The sequence below is a fragment of the Felis catus genome, chromosome B1 (assembly GCF_018350175.1).
Source record: "Felis catus isolate Fca126 chromosome B1, F.catus_Fca126_mat1.0, whole genome shotgun sequence".
NCBI lineage: Eukaryota > Metazoa > Chordata > Mammalia > Carnivora > Felidae > Felis > Felis catus.
Genome location: NC_058371.1, coordinates 3196303 through 3216546, shown reverse-complemented (window position 1 = coordinate 3216546; position 20244 = coordinate 3196303). Strand labels below are relative to the sequence as shown.

Here is a 20244-nt window from a genome sequence, read left to right as displayed (position 1 = left end):
TATGATTTTACCAAAAATGTGTGTGTTCCCGCAGTGTTACTTTTTATTTGCATCTCTGCCCATCCTTGATTGGAAATGATGGCAAGTTTCGTTACAAATGTGTATTTCCGTGTTACTACCAGGTAGACTGTTTATAGAATATCATATTGTCTGACACACGATAGGTTCTTTGCCCAAAATTGGGTCTACGTCTTCTCTTTCTATGGAGCATTAATCGCATGGAGTAAAGATTACACTTTGACAGCAGGCTCTGGCTGCTTGTTGATGGCCTTTGCCTTGCCTTGGAAGAATCCCGAAACGGCCATTTTTACACCCCTAATGAAAACAGTTATGTAGTGAGACCCCCTGTCTGTGGCTCATTACGAATCGTCCAACCATGACCCTCAGGCTGTAATGGATTATCACTGCTTCTCTGCAGGGTGTTACAGGAGGCAGGTCTGAGTAAATGTGTCAGGAAGGTGCTGGGAAGGAAACCGCTGGCCTCGATGATGATTCTTCAGTTTCTTTATTCTCTTCTTGTTGGACCTTCGTCACTTACAGACAGACACATAAGAAAGAAAAAATGATACAAAACCCACCTCAGGCCCTCAACTTCACATGCAGTGTTAACACTGGTTTGCAAGAGCTATCCGTCTCGACACCTGTTTCACAGCAGATTGCCAAAATAATGTATTCAGACAAACACTGCAATTTGAAAGGGTAGACTTTTAATAAGTTGTAATGACTGTGTCACTAATTTTAGTAGGAATTTTGAATAGCCAAGTGAATGCCTTCCATCTCAGCATTGCTCGGAAGCACACCCGTGTACAGCCCGCTCAGGGCCGCGCACGTTAAATTGGATGTTAGTTGGAAGTCGGCCTTCTTCCTGGCGCCACGTTCCTCCTTTCGGGTCTAAGAAGTAGCCATTTGATACTTTTTTACAAGATTCCAGAGTTTTAGCTCTACTCCAAAATAGATCCCATTAAAATGTCTTTCCGGTATTATGGTTCCTGTTCTCTCTGTCCTGTCTTCCTCCCTTGATTCCTGCCTCTCTGGATGCATCTGTCTCCTCTATTTGTCTATCATCGATTTCTCTACCTATAATTTATACTTCTCTATTTACTTTTTTCTACCCTCTTCATCATCTGTCATCTCTCTCATTCATCTCTCTACTGGTTGATCTTTGTATCTTTTGCCAATCCATTATCTGTATCTGTCTCTCTTATCTGTCTGTCTGTCTGTCTCTCTCCATCTATCAGTATCTACCATCCGCCTAACTCCCCGTTCCTTATTCTCTTTGTCACTCAGGATTCTAGCCTAATTTCATGACCTCTCTGACTCTCTTTCTCCTCGATCACGTTATTGGTCACCAAAGAAAGCATTTCTTCGTTCTGGAGAAAAGGACCCTGTGCTGTATTAAAAAGAAGTGCATAGAATCCTAATATATGGGTGTATCTGACACAAATTGGTCTTGTCTAGTTGGCATGGGGTCAGTCACCATGACAGTGTTCTTTATGACAATAAAGCTTTGAGGCTTTGCAGAATTAAATGTAGGAGAAAACTTTCTAGCCTCAGATCTTTTCCATATGTTAATATGGATAATTACATAAAATCTGCATACATTACTCTAAAAATATTTATTTCAGAGTGTTTTGGGTGTCCTCAAAATATATTAAAAAATATGAAAAGAATTCACATATGAGATATATTAAAAGAATTAATGTACAATTCTTTTGCTTATATGGAGTTATCTTTTGGTCCTTCTAAGCACTATAAATGTTAAATATTTGATAGACGTTTATTTAACCTAAAACACAATATGGGTTATTTTCACTTTTAGAACTGGTAATCAATGTCTCTGAAGGGATAGCAGTTTTGAATTATGTAAAATTCTGTACCTGAGAGTTCTCAAACGTATACAGTTATCCATAGAACTACTTTTTAAGACACCTGAATTTGTTTGCAATACAGTGGAATTAAGGAACAAAAATGTGTACTACAGCTGAATATTTGCAGCATGGAAAGTCATGGAAAAATGTCTGTGATACCAAATGATGGTCTTTGCCTTTGCTTTCTTTAGGTCATCAAGCTCGCATTTGAGGAGTTTGAACTGGAGCGAGGCTATGACACCCTCACCGTGGGCGATGCTGGCAAAGTGGGCGACACCAGGACCGTCTTATATGTGTAAGTACGGGATGTGGGGTCTCCTCTCCTCTAGTGCACGTGGCCGTCTGTGCCCTCGTGGGTGGAGCTTGCCGAGCTCAGGGTGTCCAAGTCTGATTTCACATGAGGACTGACTCAGGAGTGTGTTTCCTCTGTTTCCATGTTTGCTTGTTCTTTATCAGTGTTTTCGGAAGTACAGGTATTTCCTAGCACCATGCCATAGGTCTTACAGAGCCTGTAAGACCACCTGCTAAAAGCAGAGAGGTTGTCGGGGAGTGGCCCTGGGGTAGCGGGCTGTGCCTCTGTGCATCCAGGGTCCCGAGGGGGGTACGGCCACAGCCCTGCTGACGGGACCAGCGCGTGGATCGCTGCTCCACCGCTTGCCAGGGGAGGCGTAGTGGGCCCTGCAGAGTGTTCCCTGGATGCCTCCCCCGCCTGCCGAGTTTGGCCTTGAGGACGGTTTTGTCACTCCTGTGGGACCTCTGCTCTCCAGACTGAAAACACAATCTGGGAGGATCTCTGGTCATCAGGGCTTTCAGCACAGAGGGAAGCACCTTGCACGGATGGCTTCATGCCATGTAGTGACTCCTGCTCCCGAGCCAAACCTTCCTCCCTTATGGAGGCCATTCTGCAGAGTCTCACCTTTTCCCAATCCATTAAGCCTCCAACTCTTGATTTCTGCACGGGTCATGATCTCATAGTTGGTGAGACTGAGCCCTGGTTTGGGCTTTGCATTGAGCATGCAGCCTGCTTGGGATTTGCTTGCTCTCCCTCTACCCCTCCCCTGCTTGTGTTCCCTTTCTCTCTCTCTCTCTCTCTCTCTGTCTCCCAAAATAAATAAACTTAAAAAAATAAAGAAAGAAAAGAAAATAAAAGAAAAAGAAAAGAAAAACAAAAGGGACCATATTCTGACTACGTTGGGAACATGCTTTTGTCATTTATTGTATTTTGGGCATCTTTCCCTACGAGCACATGTCACTACCTCATCTTCTTAGGGGTCAATTCCTACCACTGCTAATAATTAAAATCATGTTACTGGCCCATGATTTATGATGGTAATTATAATAATAGCATTAGTAGTATCATAGCTAATAATTACTAACTATCTCACGTATCATGTACCGTACTGAACACCTAATACGTATTATCTTATTTGGTCCTTACCTTTACCCCGCAAGTTAGGGGTTAATAGTCTCCTCGTGTGATAAATGATAAGACTTAGACTTAGGTAGATTGTAGCGGGATTCGCTCACAGAGTCATGACACCGTTTGGAGGTGTTTCTTTCCAGGAAGCAGCTTTATTTGTGCCGGCATTGGCTCAGTTGGGTAAACGCCACATGGCGTCGTCCTTTACACATTCTAGACTTCTTTGTCTTCCATATATGTGTAATGTACAGACATACGGTCTGACCGGGTGCTCTCACGTTACAGGGCCGTGAGGCGTGTCACGAACCAGGTTGCCTTCCCTTATCTTGAGGTCTTTTCTCACCACCTTCTCAGGGAGGGGACTCTACCACAAGATTAGAGGGTTTACCCCAACTCACAAGCCTGGTATGCATCTACTACATTGGATGTGCATCCACGAGTATATGCTGCATATATGTGGGTGTTTAAACCAGTTCTCCTTCTCCAGTGTCTGCTGCTTCCTACGCATGGACGTGGCTCGCTTCCTGAGGCATCCTCACGGATCGCCTTTTGCTTCCCCTGCCGCCTCACCCTTGGCATTTACGAGCAGGGGTGCAGTAAACGAGTCCACTGGCTTTGTGCGCCTTCAGGGAAAGCTGCAGGAGGTGAATCGCAGGGGGAATGGGTAACTTCGTTTACAATGTCATCTTTTCCAACAGCCCCCCTGAAAGTTTCTCTCAGTCTAGTCTCCCACCACAGTATATGCATGCCCCTCTTCCCCCACCCTCACCAAATATTCTTTTTTGCCAAATTACTCGACAAAAATGCATTTATTTATTAGAGTCCAGACTCCTGCAGGGTGTGGCCCAGACAGACGACAGTATGGTTTCCAGGCGCCCACACCCATTGCCCAGCCTGGCATTGGCCTGCAGGGGGTTGCAAGCACCCACGGCGTGGATGGGAAGGGGGCCGCAGAGCCAGCGACGGAGTTTCTGGCTCTGGCTTTGCTATTAACTATCTCTGTGACCCTGAGGGAAGTCACTTTACCTCTCTGCACCTCTGTCTTCATGCGTGTAAAGTGTGTATAATAAAGTCCCCCTGCCTGTGGCAAGGAGCAGAATGAAATAATGCGTGTGAAAGTGCTGCAGAGCTAAGAAATGTAACCCACAAGTGAAGTAACTTTATTATTACCATAACAGCTAATTTACAGAAGGGTGTCACTAAAGCAAATGAAAGAAAATTCTAAATAAATGCAAAATATGAAATATAAACGAAGCAAAGCAATGCCCTATAAAATCCCTTAGGTCACTATTAAAGATCTAAAGTCATACACCTATTTTTTCTAATGCTATTTGTTGTTAAGAGAGCAACAGCAAACTATGTATTACATTGACATAAGTGTTATTAGAACTTCCTCTCGATAGCTCACATCTATAAGTGAAACACTAAATAGCCAACTGAATCAAACTGAGATGCCCTTTGGGAAACATAATGTAGCAAAGATCACTTGGGCATTTAATCAGTGGCAGTGGAGAAAAAGGAAGCCACTGATAGATTTCCTCAGTATACAAAATCACAGAAAAAGAAAGAAAACAAGGAGAGAACCACAGCTGTGTCTTCAAATAAACAGGTACTTTTAGGGAATACATTGACAAATATTTTTGAGTGCTTATAGGCTAGACTTCATTCTCAATGCGGAGCTGGAAATCTCACTGGAGAGAGGCAGATATGGGGGTGGGTACGTACCAGACCAGGGATGAAGTTGTTGGATCTCATGATGCAGATTTCAAATAAAATATGAGTTAAGAAACTTCTTTTTGGAAGACTGGTATTCACTACCTCAGGTTCAATATGTTATAGGTTTCCCCTCTGTGTGTGGGGGGCGGTGGGGGTAGGGGTGGAATTCTAGTCTTGGATATTCAGGAAGAATTTGGAGAGTGAGATAGCCTAATCGGTTCATCCTAGATATGGTTGTAAAATGTCCAATTTCTGTCAATGGCTTTTTAGTTTCTTAACATTCTTGGCACAATAAGAGGACAACTGAATTTAGGAGAGACCCTTTTAATGATCCAGTCTTCCCAACAGACAAACAGGTTACTCTGGTTATTTTTACAGAGGGACAGACTTAAAATTAAATAACTTATTTGGCAAATCTCTGTTGAGATCTATCCAAGAATATGTATTGATAACGGTCTTGAATTTAATTTGAAGAAGAATTGCATCTGGAGTTTCCTCTGGCCTTTTCAGTTATTAGCAGTGGGTGGCCGGGCAGTTGCTTTAATTTTGGGTTATAGGTTTTAAATGTCTGTGCCTCTTAGGGGATCAAGAACCAACCTCAGGGAAGTCTGCAGGCAAGTAGCATTGCCTGCATCCAATGAGATGAGTGGGTTAACTGCTAAGGGTACCAATTGTTTCTTACGGCTGGTTGACCTGTTATTGCTGAAGCCGCTACTCGTTTCTAGAAGCTTCCTGAGCCCCTGGTGTGACCATGGCCATGTCCCCTTGCTGTTGTCGGCAGGTCCTGAGCCCAAGGGCATCATTCTCTTTTTATTAAAAGGCTGTGGAACAGCTCTAAGAAAGCAAACACTAAAAACTGATGATTCCATGTTCATGTATCTTTGATATCATCAGAGGACTCAATCAGTATACATCTCAGTGCTTTGGAGAAAAGCTTGAGTAGTTTATGTTAGGAATAAGTACCTGAAGACAGCTCCTCGAAGGCTTTCTAGATAAAAACCCGTGTTTCCGTGATCAGAAATCAAGTACACTCCTTCGGTTCTTGGAAGCCTGGAATCACATGATCACAAACATTTCTCTTCATATTCTCACCCTTCTAATGGGCTTGCCTGTGCGCGGGGGTGCAGCTGATAGCACACATCAGACTTTATCTATGTTAGCTTTCCCATTGCTGCCTCTTTATCCGGGAGCTTTCTTACCAGCTTCTTTGCAAAACTATTTATCGCAACTCAGACATTGTGGTAGGATTCAGGGCAGGCTTCGAGGGGATGGTGAGCAACGGAGAAGTCAAAGACTGCCAGCCTTCATTAGGACCCTGGAGAGGGGTCGCAGAGCAGGACCCTCACTGGATGGGCTACAGAGTCTAGATTTTCTGTTCCAGCTACCCTTCCAGTGGGGAAATAACCAACTGCTGAACATCAGCATTCTAGGTTTGGGAGGCCAGCTGTTTCTGAGGTGTCTGGGGAGGCAGGCTGACCCAGGACCTTGGGGGCCCATGGGAAGTTGTATTTGGAGGCTCCTTCCCTACAGAGGAGAAGCCGTAGGTCCCAAGGGATGGGTAGCTCACCTGTAGTGTCTGCTGGAGATGGAGTGGGGAGGGCTCCAGCCAACCCGGGACCCCGCCAACCTGAGTCATTTTCCAGATGTTCTGCTGATTATGCCACCAATATTGACTGACGGTGACTGCTTTCTCTAAGAAGCCGGGAAACACATGTCTTTCTTCTCACACTGTTAACCTGAAGAGCTAGGCACCTCTTTTCCATGATTCATCAGCCCAAAGCATTTCAAATTTGTGTGGCGTGTTTTTGACATGAAGTTAACTCAAAAGCAAAGTTATTCTCTTTGTGGAGGAGATAAGGACATTTAAAACGAGAAGGGACATCCACTTCCACAAGCCTGGATCCCTGTCTCGTGCCTTTCAACCTCACAGGATTATGTAAGTGTAAAATGGAATGGTTAATAAAAAATTGGTTTAGAAACATTAGAAGTACAGTGCCATAAGGAAATACTACGCTACTAGGTATTACATCTGCTTTAATACCACAAATCATGTGGGGTTCAGCAGTATTCTGAGTCATCTTTGGACATGGGAGGTACTAGAAAGGAGGCGGCCAGGGAGAGATGGAACTGTCATTTACTGACTCTTGTCTGCACCTGCGTTGTCTCATGGCAGTCTTGTGACAAAGGTATTGTTTCCACGAAAACAAGCAGAGCTCTAATTCGTGGTCATGTAGACAGCACACTGCTCAACGGGTATTTGAACTCAAAACGATTCCTGTTCACTTTTGAATCTGTAACAAAACATCACAACGAGGATATTGACATTGATTGATACAATTTACTAATCTTAGACTTTCCTGGTTTTATTTCTGTGTGTGTGTGTGTGTGTGTGTGTGTGTGTGTGTGTGTGTGTGTGTTCGTGTTCAATTCTATACCATTTTAGCACCTGTTTCAATTCATGTACCCACCTCAGGTCAAGACACATACAAAGCTAACTCATGTTGCTTTTGCTCATCATATCTGTGTCCCTCTCCCTCACTCCTCCCTGACGCTGAGAGCCACTCTGAATTCCATCCGTACAGGTGTGTCATTTGTGAGAGTGTTACATACAGGGAATCACAGTGCCTAACCTTCTGTGCTTACCTTTTTATTCTCAGCAAGATTGCCTGGATATTGAGGAACTATTGAAGAATAGTTCTGCCTTTCCATGACTGATGTACTCCGTGATATGGATATGCCACTGTGTGTTTAACATCTACCAAATTGCCTATCATTTCTGTACAGGTTTTAGCGTGACCATGAGTTTTCATGTGTCTTGGATAGAACTCAGCACTGCTGTTGCTGGGTTGTATGTTAGTTGAATGTTTTGTTTTATAAGAAACTGTCAGATGACGCTGAACACCTCTTCTTGCTTTTTTGTCATCGAGACATCGTTTTTGGTAAATTGTCCAGGTGTTTTTCCCCTATTTTCTCGTTGGATTATTTAACATTATTTTTAAGAGCTTTTTGTATATTCTAGATACTAGTTCTATTTTAAATTTTTTTAACATTTTGTTTATTTTTTTGAGATAGAGAGAGGGGGCAGAAAGAGAGGGAGACACAGAATCTGAGGCAGGCTGTGGACTCTGAGCTGTCAGCACAAAGCCCGACATGGGGCTTGAACCCACAAACCGTAAGATCATAACCCGAGCCAAAGTTGGATGCTTAACCAACTGAGTTGCTCAGGTGCCTCTAGATAATAGTTCTTTACACAATATGTGCTTTGCAAATATTTTCCCTCAATTTATTACTTTTTTTATCTTATATATATCGTCACAGCAGAATTTTTAATTTTGATTAGGTCTAATGTATAAACTTTTCTAATCATAACTTCTGCTTTTAGGTGTCAATTTGAAGGACTCTGATTTTCTTGAGTATTTAGTCCTTTTAGCTATTTTCAGGTCTGAACCATTCTGTATCAATTGTAGAATAAGCTTGTATATGTCTAAAAAGTTCTTGATGGGATTGTGATAGGAATTGCATGACATTGTTGAACAGTTGGGAGAGAATTGAGTCTTCCAATTCACAAATATAATATTTCCTGCCATTTATCAAATTTTGTGTGTCTGTGTTAACTGATATGAGTATATATTTGTCCTCTTTTAGCTAGTTCATATTTTGAATTACATTAGTTGACTTTTGAATGTTGAACCAGCCTTACATGCCTGGAATCAATTCCACTTTGAGGAAGAGAACAATTCTTGTTACACAGTGGATTAAGTTTTATAGTATTTAACTGAGGATATGTTTGTCTAAGTTCATGAGACATACAGGTCTGTAGTTTCTAACTTCCTTCTTTCTTTCATACTTCCCTTCCCTTCCCTTCCCTTCCCTTCCCTTCCCTTCCCTTCCCTTCCCTTCCTGTCCTTCCCTTCCCTTCCTTCCCTTCCCTTCCCTTCCCTTCCCTTCCCTTCCCTTCCCTTCCCTTCCCTTCCCTTCCCTTCCCTTCCCTTCCCTTCCCTTCCCTCCCCTCGTTTCCTCCATCCCTTCCTTCTCTCCCTCCTTCCTTCCCACCTCCCTCCCTTCTTCCTTCCTTCACCCTTCCTCCCTTTCCTTCCTTCCTTCCTTCCTTCCCTTCACCCTTCCTTCCTTCCTTCCTTCCTTCCTTCCTTCCTTCCTTCCTTCCTCCACCCACCCTTCCTTCCTTCCTTCCTTCCTTCCTTCCTTCCTTCCTTCCTTCCTTCCACCCACCCACCCTTCCTTCTCTCCCTCCTCCCTTCCCCTTCCTTCTCTCCCTCCTTCCTTTCATCCTCCCTTCCCTGCCTCTCTCCTTCCTTCCTTCCCTTCACCCTTCCTTCCTTCCTTCCTCCCTTCCTTTCTTCCTTCCTCCCTCCCACCCTCCTTCCTCCTTCCCTCCCTTCCCGTCCCCTCCCCTCCCGTCCCCTTCCCTTCCCCTATCTATGTCTAGTTTTGGCATGAAATTAATACTGGTCTCATTTAATGACTTGAGAAGTATTCCTTCCTCTGTTAGTTTCCAGAAGAGTTTATGAAAATTGATGTTAATTCTTCTATAAAACATAGAATTTTCCAGTGAATTTCTGGGTCTACAGATTTTTTGGGGGGGAGCTTTTTAATTACAGCATCAATTTCTATAATTGTTACAGGACTATTCAAATGTCTGTTTCATCTTGGTTGAATTTTGATAGTTAGTGGTTTTCAAGGAATTGGTTCATTTTTTTTTATAACCTGTCAAATTGCTGAGTCTAAAGTTGTTCATAATATTTCCTTATCATGCTTAATGTCGTTAATGACTGCTGAATTTGGAGTAATAACTACTCTTTTATTTGTGATGCATGTCTTCTCCCTCTCCCTTTCTCAGTCTTCTTAGAAGCTTATCAATTATGTTGATTTTTTAAAGTAACAGTTTTTATTTCTTTTATTTCTATTTTTCTATTGCAATTTTATTTATTTCTGATATTTATCATACCCCTCTTCTCCTTTGGATTTATTTTACTTTACTTTTTGTAGTTTATGGAGCTAGGGACTTAGGTAATTATTTCATTCCATTTCTCCTGTCTAGTTATTTTTAGTACTATAAATTGTCCTCTTGGCACTGCTTTAGCTATATCCCAGATACGGTTTTTTTTTATATGTTTTGTTCTCATTTTTCTTCTGTTCTTTGTTTGTTTCTTTTGAGACTGCTTTTGATCATGGATGTGTGTTGTTTAGTTTTCATGTGTTTAGACATTTTCCTGTTGCCTTTTTGTTAAGAATTTCTAGTTTGATTCTATTGTGGTCAGAGAACACTTTCAGTAGTATTATTTCAGTTTCTTTAAATGTGTTGAGGTCTGTTATCTGGCCCAGAATGTGGTCTGTATAGGTGAGTGTTTCAGAAGAGCTTATGAGGCATGTGTGTTTGCTGCTATGGGGTGTAGTGTTCTCTATGCCAGTTAGATCCTGTTGGCTAATTGTATTGTTCACATCTTCTGTAACCTTGCTGATTTTCTATCTAGTTTCTGAATGAGGGCCGTTAAAATCCTCAACTGTACTTGTGGATTTGTCTGTTTCTTCTCTCAGCTCTATCAGTTTTGCTTTATGTATTTTGAAGTTCTAATGTTTGTTGTGTACAGTTAGGATTTGTGTGTCTTCCTGGTGGATCATTTTATCATTGTATAACACCCCACTTTGTCTCTAGAATATTTTTTTGTTCTCAAGTCTATTTTATCGAAATTTAATGTGGCCACTCCTGCTTCTTTATTGTCAGTATTTTCATGGTATAACTCTTCTCCTTCTCCTTTCAACATACCTTTGTCCTTGACTTTGAAATGTTTTTTTTTGTTTTTTTTTTTTGTTTGTTTGTTTGTTTTGTGAACAGCATGTATTTGGATCATGATTTATTGACTCTGCCACACTGTGTCTTTTGATGAATTAGACAATTTACATTGAAGGTTATTACAGAAAGAGTTTGTATGTGCCACTTTATTATTTGTTTTCTATTTGTTTCTCTGGTTCTGCTGTTTCTTTTACTTTCTTTCTTGCTTTTCTTTTCTAGCCTTCCTGTGGGTTACTTCCACATTTTTTAAGGACTCCATACTTTTCAAAATGGTTACTGTGCATATTACATTACATTTGTGACTTATAACAGTCTACAGGTATATAAGTTCCCTATTATTGCTGTATCAAATTATGACAAACTTGGTGACTTAAAACAGAAATTTATATTCTGATAATTCTGAAGGGCAGAAATCCAAAATCAGTTTCATTCAGCCAAAATCAAGGTGCGAACAGGACTACACTCTCTCCAGAGGCTCTGAGGGAGGATCTACTCCTAGATGCTTCCAGCTTTTGATGGCTGCTAGCGTTTCTTGGCCTATAGCGCCATCACTTACCTCTCTGCCTCCAAGTTCACACTTTCTTTCTCTTCTGTCTGAAATCTCCCTCTGCCTCCTTCTTCTGAGGACACCTTTGAAGGCATGTAGAGCTCACCTTGGTAGTCCACTACCATCTCCCCACCTGGAGATGCTTAACTTAAATACATTTGGAGAAATTATTGCCATATAAAATAACATGCACAGGTGTCATAGATTAGGACATGCACATTAACATGCCATCTGCCTATTACAATGGTAACATTTAAAACTTTTCCATGTAACCTCACTTCCTTTACCTTCCCACCTTTCAAATGTCATTGAGTATCAGAAGTGTTAAAATACTTATTTCAGTCATTAAATATGATTTCTAGAACTTATTATGAAAGAATAGTATACTTTATATTCTCATATAGTCTTCCCTTTCTTCTTGATGTTTCAAGTTTCTCCTGTTACCCTTTCATTTCTTTTTGAAGAAATTCATGTAACCAGTCACTAAAGTTGGGTCTACTAGTGGCAAATTATTTGTCTGACATTTAAAAAATTTTTCCTCTTATTTTTAAAGATTACATTCACTGGACATGGATGTTATGCTTGATAGTTCTTTTCTTCAAAAACTTGAAAAATTTTGTGACACTTCCTGTGGCCTCCAGTGGTCAGGAGATCTACTGACATTCAAATTGGCAAATTTGAGTAAAAAATGTGTCCTTTCTCTCTGGCTGTTTTCCAGATTTTGTTCTATGTCTCTAGTTTTCAAACATTTAATTAGATGTTCTTAATGGTTTTGTTTGGATTTATCCGGTGTGAGGGTCACTGAGTTTCTTAGAACTGTAGGTTTATTCATTTCACCATATTTGGGCAGTGTTCAGCAGTTATTTCTTCAAATACCCTTCACTCCAAGGTCTCTCTCTTCTTCTTCTGGGACACTGAAGATGCCAAGTTTGGCCTTGTTGTCCCCCAGGTTTTGGAAGCTCTGTTCACGTTTTGTTGTTGTTTTTGTTTGTTTTTTGTTTTTTGTTTTTCTTTTTTCAGTCTGTATTCTCTCTTTTCAGTGTAGGGAGTTCTATTCATGCACTCTCAAGTTCACTGATGACATCACGCATCTCTACCATGAGCTTTCTAGAAATTTTTTTTTTTTAATTTTTTTTTTCAATGTTTATTTATTTTTGGGACAGAGAGAGACAGAGCATGAACGGGGGAGGGGCAGAGAGAGAGGGAGACACAGAATCGGAAACAGGCTCCAGGCTCTGAGCCATCAGCCCAGAGCCCGACACGGGGCTCGAACTCACGGACCGCGAGATCATGACCTGGCTGAAGTCGGACGCTTAACCGACTGCGCCACCCAGGCGCCCCTAGAAATTTTTGTTTTAATATATGTTGAATCTTTTTAGTCCTATAATTTCCACCTGGTCTTATAACATCCATTTCTTTCCTGAGATTTTTTTTTCTACCTGTTTTCAGAGACTTTGTAAAAGACTGTTAAAACTTTTACATCATGGGTGTTTTAAAGCCCCTGTCAGACAATTGCATCACCCATTCATTTCAGGTGTTGTCGGCTGGTTATGTTTTCCCATTCAAGTCTTGATTTCTTAGCTCTTAGCAGGACAATTGTACACTGGTTGTTTCTTCTACCATGTTAGGACACGTTGATACTCTAGAGATCCCTCATTATAGCAGGCAATCACCCCAGGTAGGCTTAGCACATGGGCCTTTGGCAACTTTGTGGGCTTGGGTTCCAATGACAGGTTAGTTATCAGAGACCTGAAGATGTTGTCTTCGTCAGCTTGGTTTATCTGGTTCTGTTGGCTCTTGTACTCCTCCTTACTGGGGCCAGGATGTTTCTGGGAGGGCAGGAGTTGGTGGGGTCCCCCTACTAGCACCTCCTCCCCCATCTTACCCCTCACCCCTCACTCTATGGATCTGGGAGGGGAGGAGAGTCTCAGCCCCCAGTGCGGAGGGACAAAGATCTGCCTTGATTGGATCACTGGTGTGGCTGGGTCTCTCATGGGTTCTGTCCTCTGTGGTATCTTTCCTCAGAAAAGGGAACCCCAGGCTCATGAGGAAAGTAAAGGCCTTCCCTGCACACGTATCGCTGTTGGAGTCCCTTCATCTGTCTACCTGGCTGCCTGAGGTTGTTAAAGGAATATCATTTATATCCCAGAGAAGGATGAGCTCATCTGGAACCTTGTCTCGTCTGGTCAGGGGTTGGCAAACACCAGTCTGGTTGGCCTTCTGTTTGCAAGAGGAAGACAGCTGGCACTTTGCTGTCTGTCTGGTGCTGGGTCCCAAACCAGCTTGCCTTCTACTCCAGCCCTTCGGAGTCCTCTTCTGGTTTTCTCCTCTGCCATTCCCAGCGTTTAGAGCTGTGACTAGTGGAGAAAAATGGTAAAAAGAGTCCCCATGTCAGGATTGGCCAGTCCATACACCTTTAAATAGTCTGCTGCCGTCAACGGCAGAAACCTGTAAAATAACTTTACGTTGGGGGGTGCCTGGGTGGCTCAGTCGGTTGAGCCTCCGACTTTGGCTCAGGTCATGATCTCGCAGTTTGTGAGTGCAAGCCCCGCGTCAGGCTCTGTGCTGACGGCTCGGAGCCTGGAGCCTGCTTCCGATTCTGTGTCTCCTCTTCTCTCTGCCCCTTCCCCGCTCATGCTCTGTCTCCCTCTGTCTCTCAAAGATGAATAAATGTTAAAAAATTAAAAATTTTTTTTCAACGTTTATTTATTTTTGGGACAGAGAGAGACAGAGCATGAACGGGGGAGGGGCAGAGAGAGAGGGAGACACAGAATCGGAAACAGGCTCCAGGCTCCGAGCCATCAGCCCAGAGCCTGATGCGGGGCTCGAATTCACGGACCGCGAGATTGTGACCTGGCTGAAGTCAGACGCTTAACTGACTGTGCCACCCAGGCGCCCCAAATGTTAAAAAATTTTAAATAAAAAATTAAAAAAATAAGAGCTGGACACTTTACTGACCGAGCCACCCAGGCGCCCCTGTGTCTGCCCACTTTTACTAGGGATCTGAATCAGGGCATCTAAATCTTACTACCTCATCCCAGGAATGGTCTGTCCAGGTACCTGAACAGATCTCATGTTCTGTCTTCTTCTAAATTAATTAATCACACTTCTCCTTAGTACTCGCTAGGTCCACCCAATTAAGACAGATGGCCAAATAAAACATTTATTTTAAATAACTGCTTTTTCTACACTTTTTGCAGAACTTAGGAAGTTTATGGACAGTAAGGCACTATAAAAAAATTCAAAATCAGTGAATTCTAAGCCATCTTGCAACTTAGGAAGAGCATTTAGTTTTCAACAGCCCAATTTACGATTAAAATGAGTACTTTAAAGGCTTAGTGCACTATTTTTCCTTTTAGATACCTGCAGGAATGATGCACGTATAACTTATTCCAGGGCTTCTACTACACAGCTTTGTGGCATCCTCACTCTTGGGTCTCTTTCATATCCAGGTTTGAGCAAATTATTGTGTTTTTTTAAGTTAATATACAGTAAAATCGAAGCTGTTGGTATACAGATATACAAGTATCTATACCACCAAAATCAGGATACAGAGTGATTCCATCACCCCCGAAACTCCCATTGCTTTCTTTTAAGTCTCCTCCCTGGTCCCTGGACCCTGGACCCTGGAGACCTGATCTGTCCTCCATCACTATAGTTTTGTCTTATCACAAACATGGAGTTATACTTTACATAATTCCTGAGAATACAAGTGGGAATGTAAAATGGTACATCCCCTCTGGAAAACAGGCAGGCAGTTCCCTATGAACTTAAGTATACATTTATGGTAAGATCCAGCAATGCCACCCCTGGGTATTTACCCAAGGGAAATAAAACTTACCCTACACAAATGTGTACGTGAACACTATCCTAATTGCCAAAGACCTGTAAACTGTGTAAACGCCCTCAGTGGGTGACTAGACGAAGACTCCGTGGTATATTCACACGGCAATTCTACTTGGTAGAACCAGGGACAGACTATTGACATAAGCAAAAACATGGGGATCACAGAGGCATTACATTGCGTGGACAATGTTGTGGTTGGCTTAGCCACCGTTTCTAGCAGACACATGTCATGTATGTACGGACAGAACTGTTGAACCTTTTCACAAGGGCTGAAGAAGAGATCTGTTCAGAAATGAGACTGCTGTCCTATAGATGGTATCATTACCAGCTGTCAAAACGTCATGAAGTCACTGTGTCCTGTGGGTACAATTATGTTTTTGACCCACTTTCATATGAAGGAGTTGAGATTTTGAGTTGAGATTTTTCTCAACTTAGTGTGCCCTGGTTGTAGCCAAGGAACAAATATATAATCAAAGTCATTTATTTCTTCCTGGCCTGATCATTTAATATAGTGGAACTTCCTGCCTATTTCCATTCAACATGGGGACTGACTACAGAAGACATATCAAACCGCTTCATGCAAGCTGACTCTGTCTTCTCTGAAATCTGTCAGAAATTCATAGAATGTTAGATTTCCACAACTCCTTTTATGTAATTAAATGCAATTATTTCACAGATGAGGAAGCTTAGAGGCAAAAGAATTATTGAAAATTAAGGGTGAATTAATAACAGAGCTGTAACAGAACCCTAAGAACCAAGTCCTGGATATTCTAGGATACAATAAAGATTTCACTCATCATTTGGAAATATTCCTATAAAATTTAAACATGTGGATATTTAGCAAATTTTAATGATGGTTGTTAATTTATATTTTTTATTGATGTGTTTACTCCAAAAATTTTGAATGTTATATGCCAGAGTCTGGGATAAAAAGACCAAGATAGAAGTTTGCACTCAGGGAAATTCAGAATTCAGTAGGAAACAGATGTTGAAGTAGGTGCCTATGATATGTTTGACTTAAATGAGGCATATGCAGAATTCTACAATGGTCAGAGAAAAAAAAAATCTTCCATTGTCTAAGGGAGTTAAGAAATGCCTAGTGAGAACCCTCAAATCTTTAAGAATTCTTAGCTGCTCTGCAAGAAGAATGGGCATCCTAGGTAGTGATGTCAGTCACCAAACACCTAGAGGTCGAGAACTGCCAGTATTTTTGGAGACTGGTTACACAGGTCAATATGGCTGCGTGGAGCGCAGTATGTGTGGAGGCTGGAAATTCCACTGTAGAGACAGAGGGCAAGAGGAAGCTGGGAACCTGCAATACAATGGCTTTTTTCTCAAAAGAAAGTTTTATTGTAGTTTTCTAACAAGTAAGTCAGATTACTTAGTATTTCATTAGAATCATTTTATCTTTAATTTTAAACCAAAATATTGTGTATTATAAAGTCAATTGAGGAAGAAGTGAAGCTGTTTTTAAAAAAGTGATTAAAATGATATAGTTAGGCTGACTATTAAAGTACTTTATCAAAACAAACATCTATTTTATTTTTCAGGTACTAATAATTGAAAAAATTCTGTTTAAACAGATAAGCAGTCGCAGGGGTCACAATAACATTTGCTTTTTGTTTCTAAAAATCCATTTTTCAGTGCCAGAAAATGGAAATAGTTCCAGAAACATGACAAAAGAACAGGAGGGAAACTCTTTTCCTTTGTTTTAAATGGTTGTAAAATAAAATTTAAGATTAAAAATCTAACACAAAAGTACTTTAAGATTTTTTAAGTAATTTTTAAAAGCATTAAATAATGTTAAAGTAATTATTTTAAAATATTGTGACTACCATCTCACAATCCTTTTCATAAATAAACCAGTTAAATAAGTAGCAGGCTTAAATTCTAAAGAGAAGTACAAATCCTAATCTGATTTTGGATTGAATGAACTTTGTGGGAAGTGTAGCCCTGCACCAGCTCACTTACATTCATGTGAATCAACAGACTGACGTAGATGGAAATAAAATAACATCCAGTGCGTAACTACAAGAAATTCAAATATATTCACCAGAAGTATTTCTGATATAGTAAATTTGGCAACATAGGTCTTTTCAATGTGTGAACATTTTCTACATGGTAGTTCAGGTTTTGACAACTTAAAGTTAATTCCAGTGCCTTAGACGGGAAAGGACTACAGAGCCAGGAGGCCGTTAGGAGGCTGCCTCCGTGATGCCGGTTTGGGAAAATCAGCGCTCAAACCGAGAAAGTGGAGACAGAGAGAAGGACGCGGTGTGATTAGTAGGACTTAGTGATGAACGGGTGGTGGGGAGAAGGCACTCTCACTCTCTACTTCTCGTGACGAGGTGGTTGATGCTATGAGGGGGGATTTAAGAGACTCTGAGGGGCAGGTAGTTCCTGTCTGATTGCTTCCATGTTCTTCCTCCTATATTTGCAAATAAAGTTCTCTTCAGAGATAAAGGGAAATAGATTGGGAGGGAGCTTGAGAAAGGTGGAGATAGTTTGGGATATCAGCTAGTGGCACGTGAAGGGAAAAGACACCGAATGTGGCCCAGGGAAAGAGTGTTTATTGAGTGGCTGGCGGGAATCTGGAGATCATAGGTCCAGACATACTGGTGTGAGTCAGCGAATTCTTCATCAACTTACAGGAAGATAGAGGGGCTTGTTGGGTCTTATTAGATCCATGGAAGATGGTAAGAATTTCAAGAGTGCTGGCAGGGACGGCTGAGACATTGCATCAGAGTATCAGCCGCATTGTCCACAGCGTGCAAAATATAATGACGTCAATGATAGAGGCCCCAGGAATTTAAAGAGTGGGTTTCAGTGGGGCGCAAGCACATGACAGTTCACATCACACGTAGATGTGGCCAGAGAGAGCGGTTAAGATGATACAAAGTATAGCAAAGTACCAAGCATGAGGGCAGTTGCACTGTCTGAGAGCGGGGGAGGGGGCGTCACTGGGGTTGAAAGGATCAAGGAACCACGAATTGTGTGCCAGAATTATCCATGTGGACACTCTGACCATCCACGGGTAGAGATGTCCATCAGCCAGTGAGTTGCAGGGAGGTGATGACAGACGTGAGCAGTGAGGTAGAGTCATGTCATGAATCTCAAGGTCACGGGGGGTGTAATGGGTGATTAGAGAGTGGCAGTGGGGAACGTAAATCAGAAGGGTGTTGACTCCACCTCCAAATGGTATTGATAAATTATTCCAACAGGAAGATGTGGTGTGTAACACACACACACCACACACCACACACCACACACACACTGGAATATTCCTCAGCCATTAAAAAGAGTGTAATCTTGCCATTTGCAACAACACGGATGGAATGGGTGGATCTAGGGAGTATTATGCTAACTTAAATAAATCAGAGAAAGACAAATACCACATAATTTCACTGATATGTGGAATCCAAAAAATAACAACAAACGCAAAACCCGAAATAGTCTCATAAATACAGAAAACAAACGAGTGGTTGCCAGTGGGTAAAACAGGTGAAGAAGATCGAAAGGCACAACATCCATTTATAAGATAAATAGGTCACAGGGATGACAAGAACAACATAGGAGATACAGTCAGTAATATTGTAAAACACTATGGTGACAGATGGTAACTAGACTTAGCGCTAGTGAGCATTGCATAATGTGTAGAGTTGTTAAATCACTATGATGTACACATGAAACTAATATAACGTTGTATGGCAACTGTACTTCAGTGAAAAAGAAAAAGAAGAAAAAAATCACTCTCCTCCACTTACCTTACATGTAACTTAAAAGCCAATATATTAGCGTATAAGAAAAACCAAAGGTTATAATCCTTTCTTTCTTACGTTTGTGTAAACTTTACAACAAAATGATTCTTGTTCTTTTCGTTTTCTTACCCAGCGCAGTGAATTTAACTTAAGGTACAACAAGTATCTGTTTGTAATGGCTCTGAGTAAGATCAGACTTCCCTTCTTATATTCATATAGTCTAGAAAATGTTATCCAAGAGAAATAAAGGAAGAGAAATAAGTCATATAAAAAAAAATGAGCAACTGGAACCCCCCCTTTCCTCCAGAAATACTCGACCAAACCTCTAACCGAGAAGTTATGAGAGCTGATTACAGTAATGAATGAGCAGAAACTTTAAGGCATAAGAGAATAATATAAGGTAGCCAGGATTTTAGAAGACAGAAATCAAGGGAGAACAGATATGCATGAAGGTGAATCTTGGATTTCACAAATCACTTTTCCGGGGGCATTGTCTGACTCTCAATTTAGGGCATCCTGGCAAACAGGTGTCTGTGACCCAGAGAATGTGGTTTTGGGAGACACGGGATATGGGGGGACCCTGAATTGGGCTGTCAAAGCTGTGAGGACTTGGGGGTCCAGGATGTCAAGGGAAAGGGAATCATGGCGATGTGAACCTGGCATCTGCTGGACTTTGGTCCTTGATGTATTTGCCTAAGACCAACTTTCCAGGAATCAGAAGGAACGAGCCCAAGCAAAACTTTGCTGCAACTGGTCTACAGAGCTCAGCAGAACTTTTGGAATTTTCAGTGCTAAGGAAACAAAGGTGTCTCAGACCTGTTGTTTCAAGGAGAAGATCTACTACTAAAAGCCATGTTCTCTGGGTTGTGACACAGAAGGGGATAAGCACTAGGAAAACCACATGCCTGAAATGCAGCTGTGAATCATTCCAGTGACGGAATGGGTCAAAGTGGTCACTGTGCTCCCAGAAGAACATTAAATACTTCCAGTGGAAGGTCACAACATACAGAACCTCTAGCATGGCTTATGCACAAGGTCTGGCATTCAATCAAAAATTACTGGAAGTGTCCAGAAACAGTGCGCAATGCCTGCAACCAAGAGGGAGGGGACAGATAAAGAGCAAGATATCCTGACATAGCAGTTATCATTCAGGACTCTGACAATTAACTATGGTGCATGTGTTTAAAAGATACGTGAAATAATCAAGAATTTTGCCAGAAAACTGTAATCTGTAACAAGTCAAATGGAAGTTTAAGAATTGCAAGATACATTACCCA

The 20244-nt window shown here is 41.5% G+C and overlaps 1 protein-coding gene across 3 annotated transcripts in view; it reads left to right on the top strand.

Annotated features, from left to right (window-relative positions):
- CSMD1 (CUB and Sushi multiple domains 1) overlaps positions 1-20244 on the top strand; it is a 2016427-nt gene that overhangs the window by 1532534 nt on the left and 463649 nt on the right. For all 3 annotated transcript variants that reach the window (XM_045056760.1, XM_045056761.1, XM_045056762.1), the window contains one exon: positions 2060-2163. In XM_045056760.1, coding sequence (XP_044912695.1) covers positions 2060-2163 — 104 coding nt within the window. The remainder of the gene's footprint in view (positions 1-2059; positions 2164-20244) is intronic.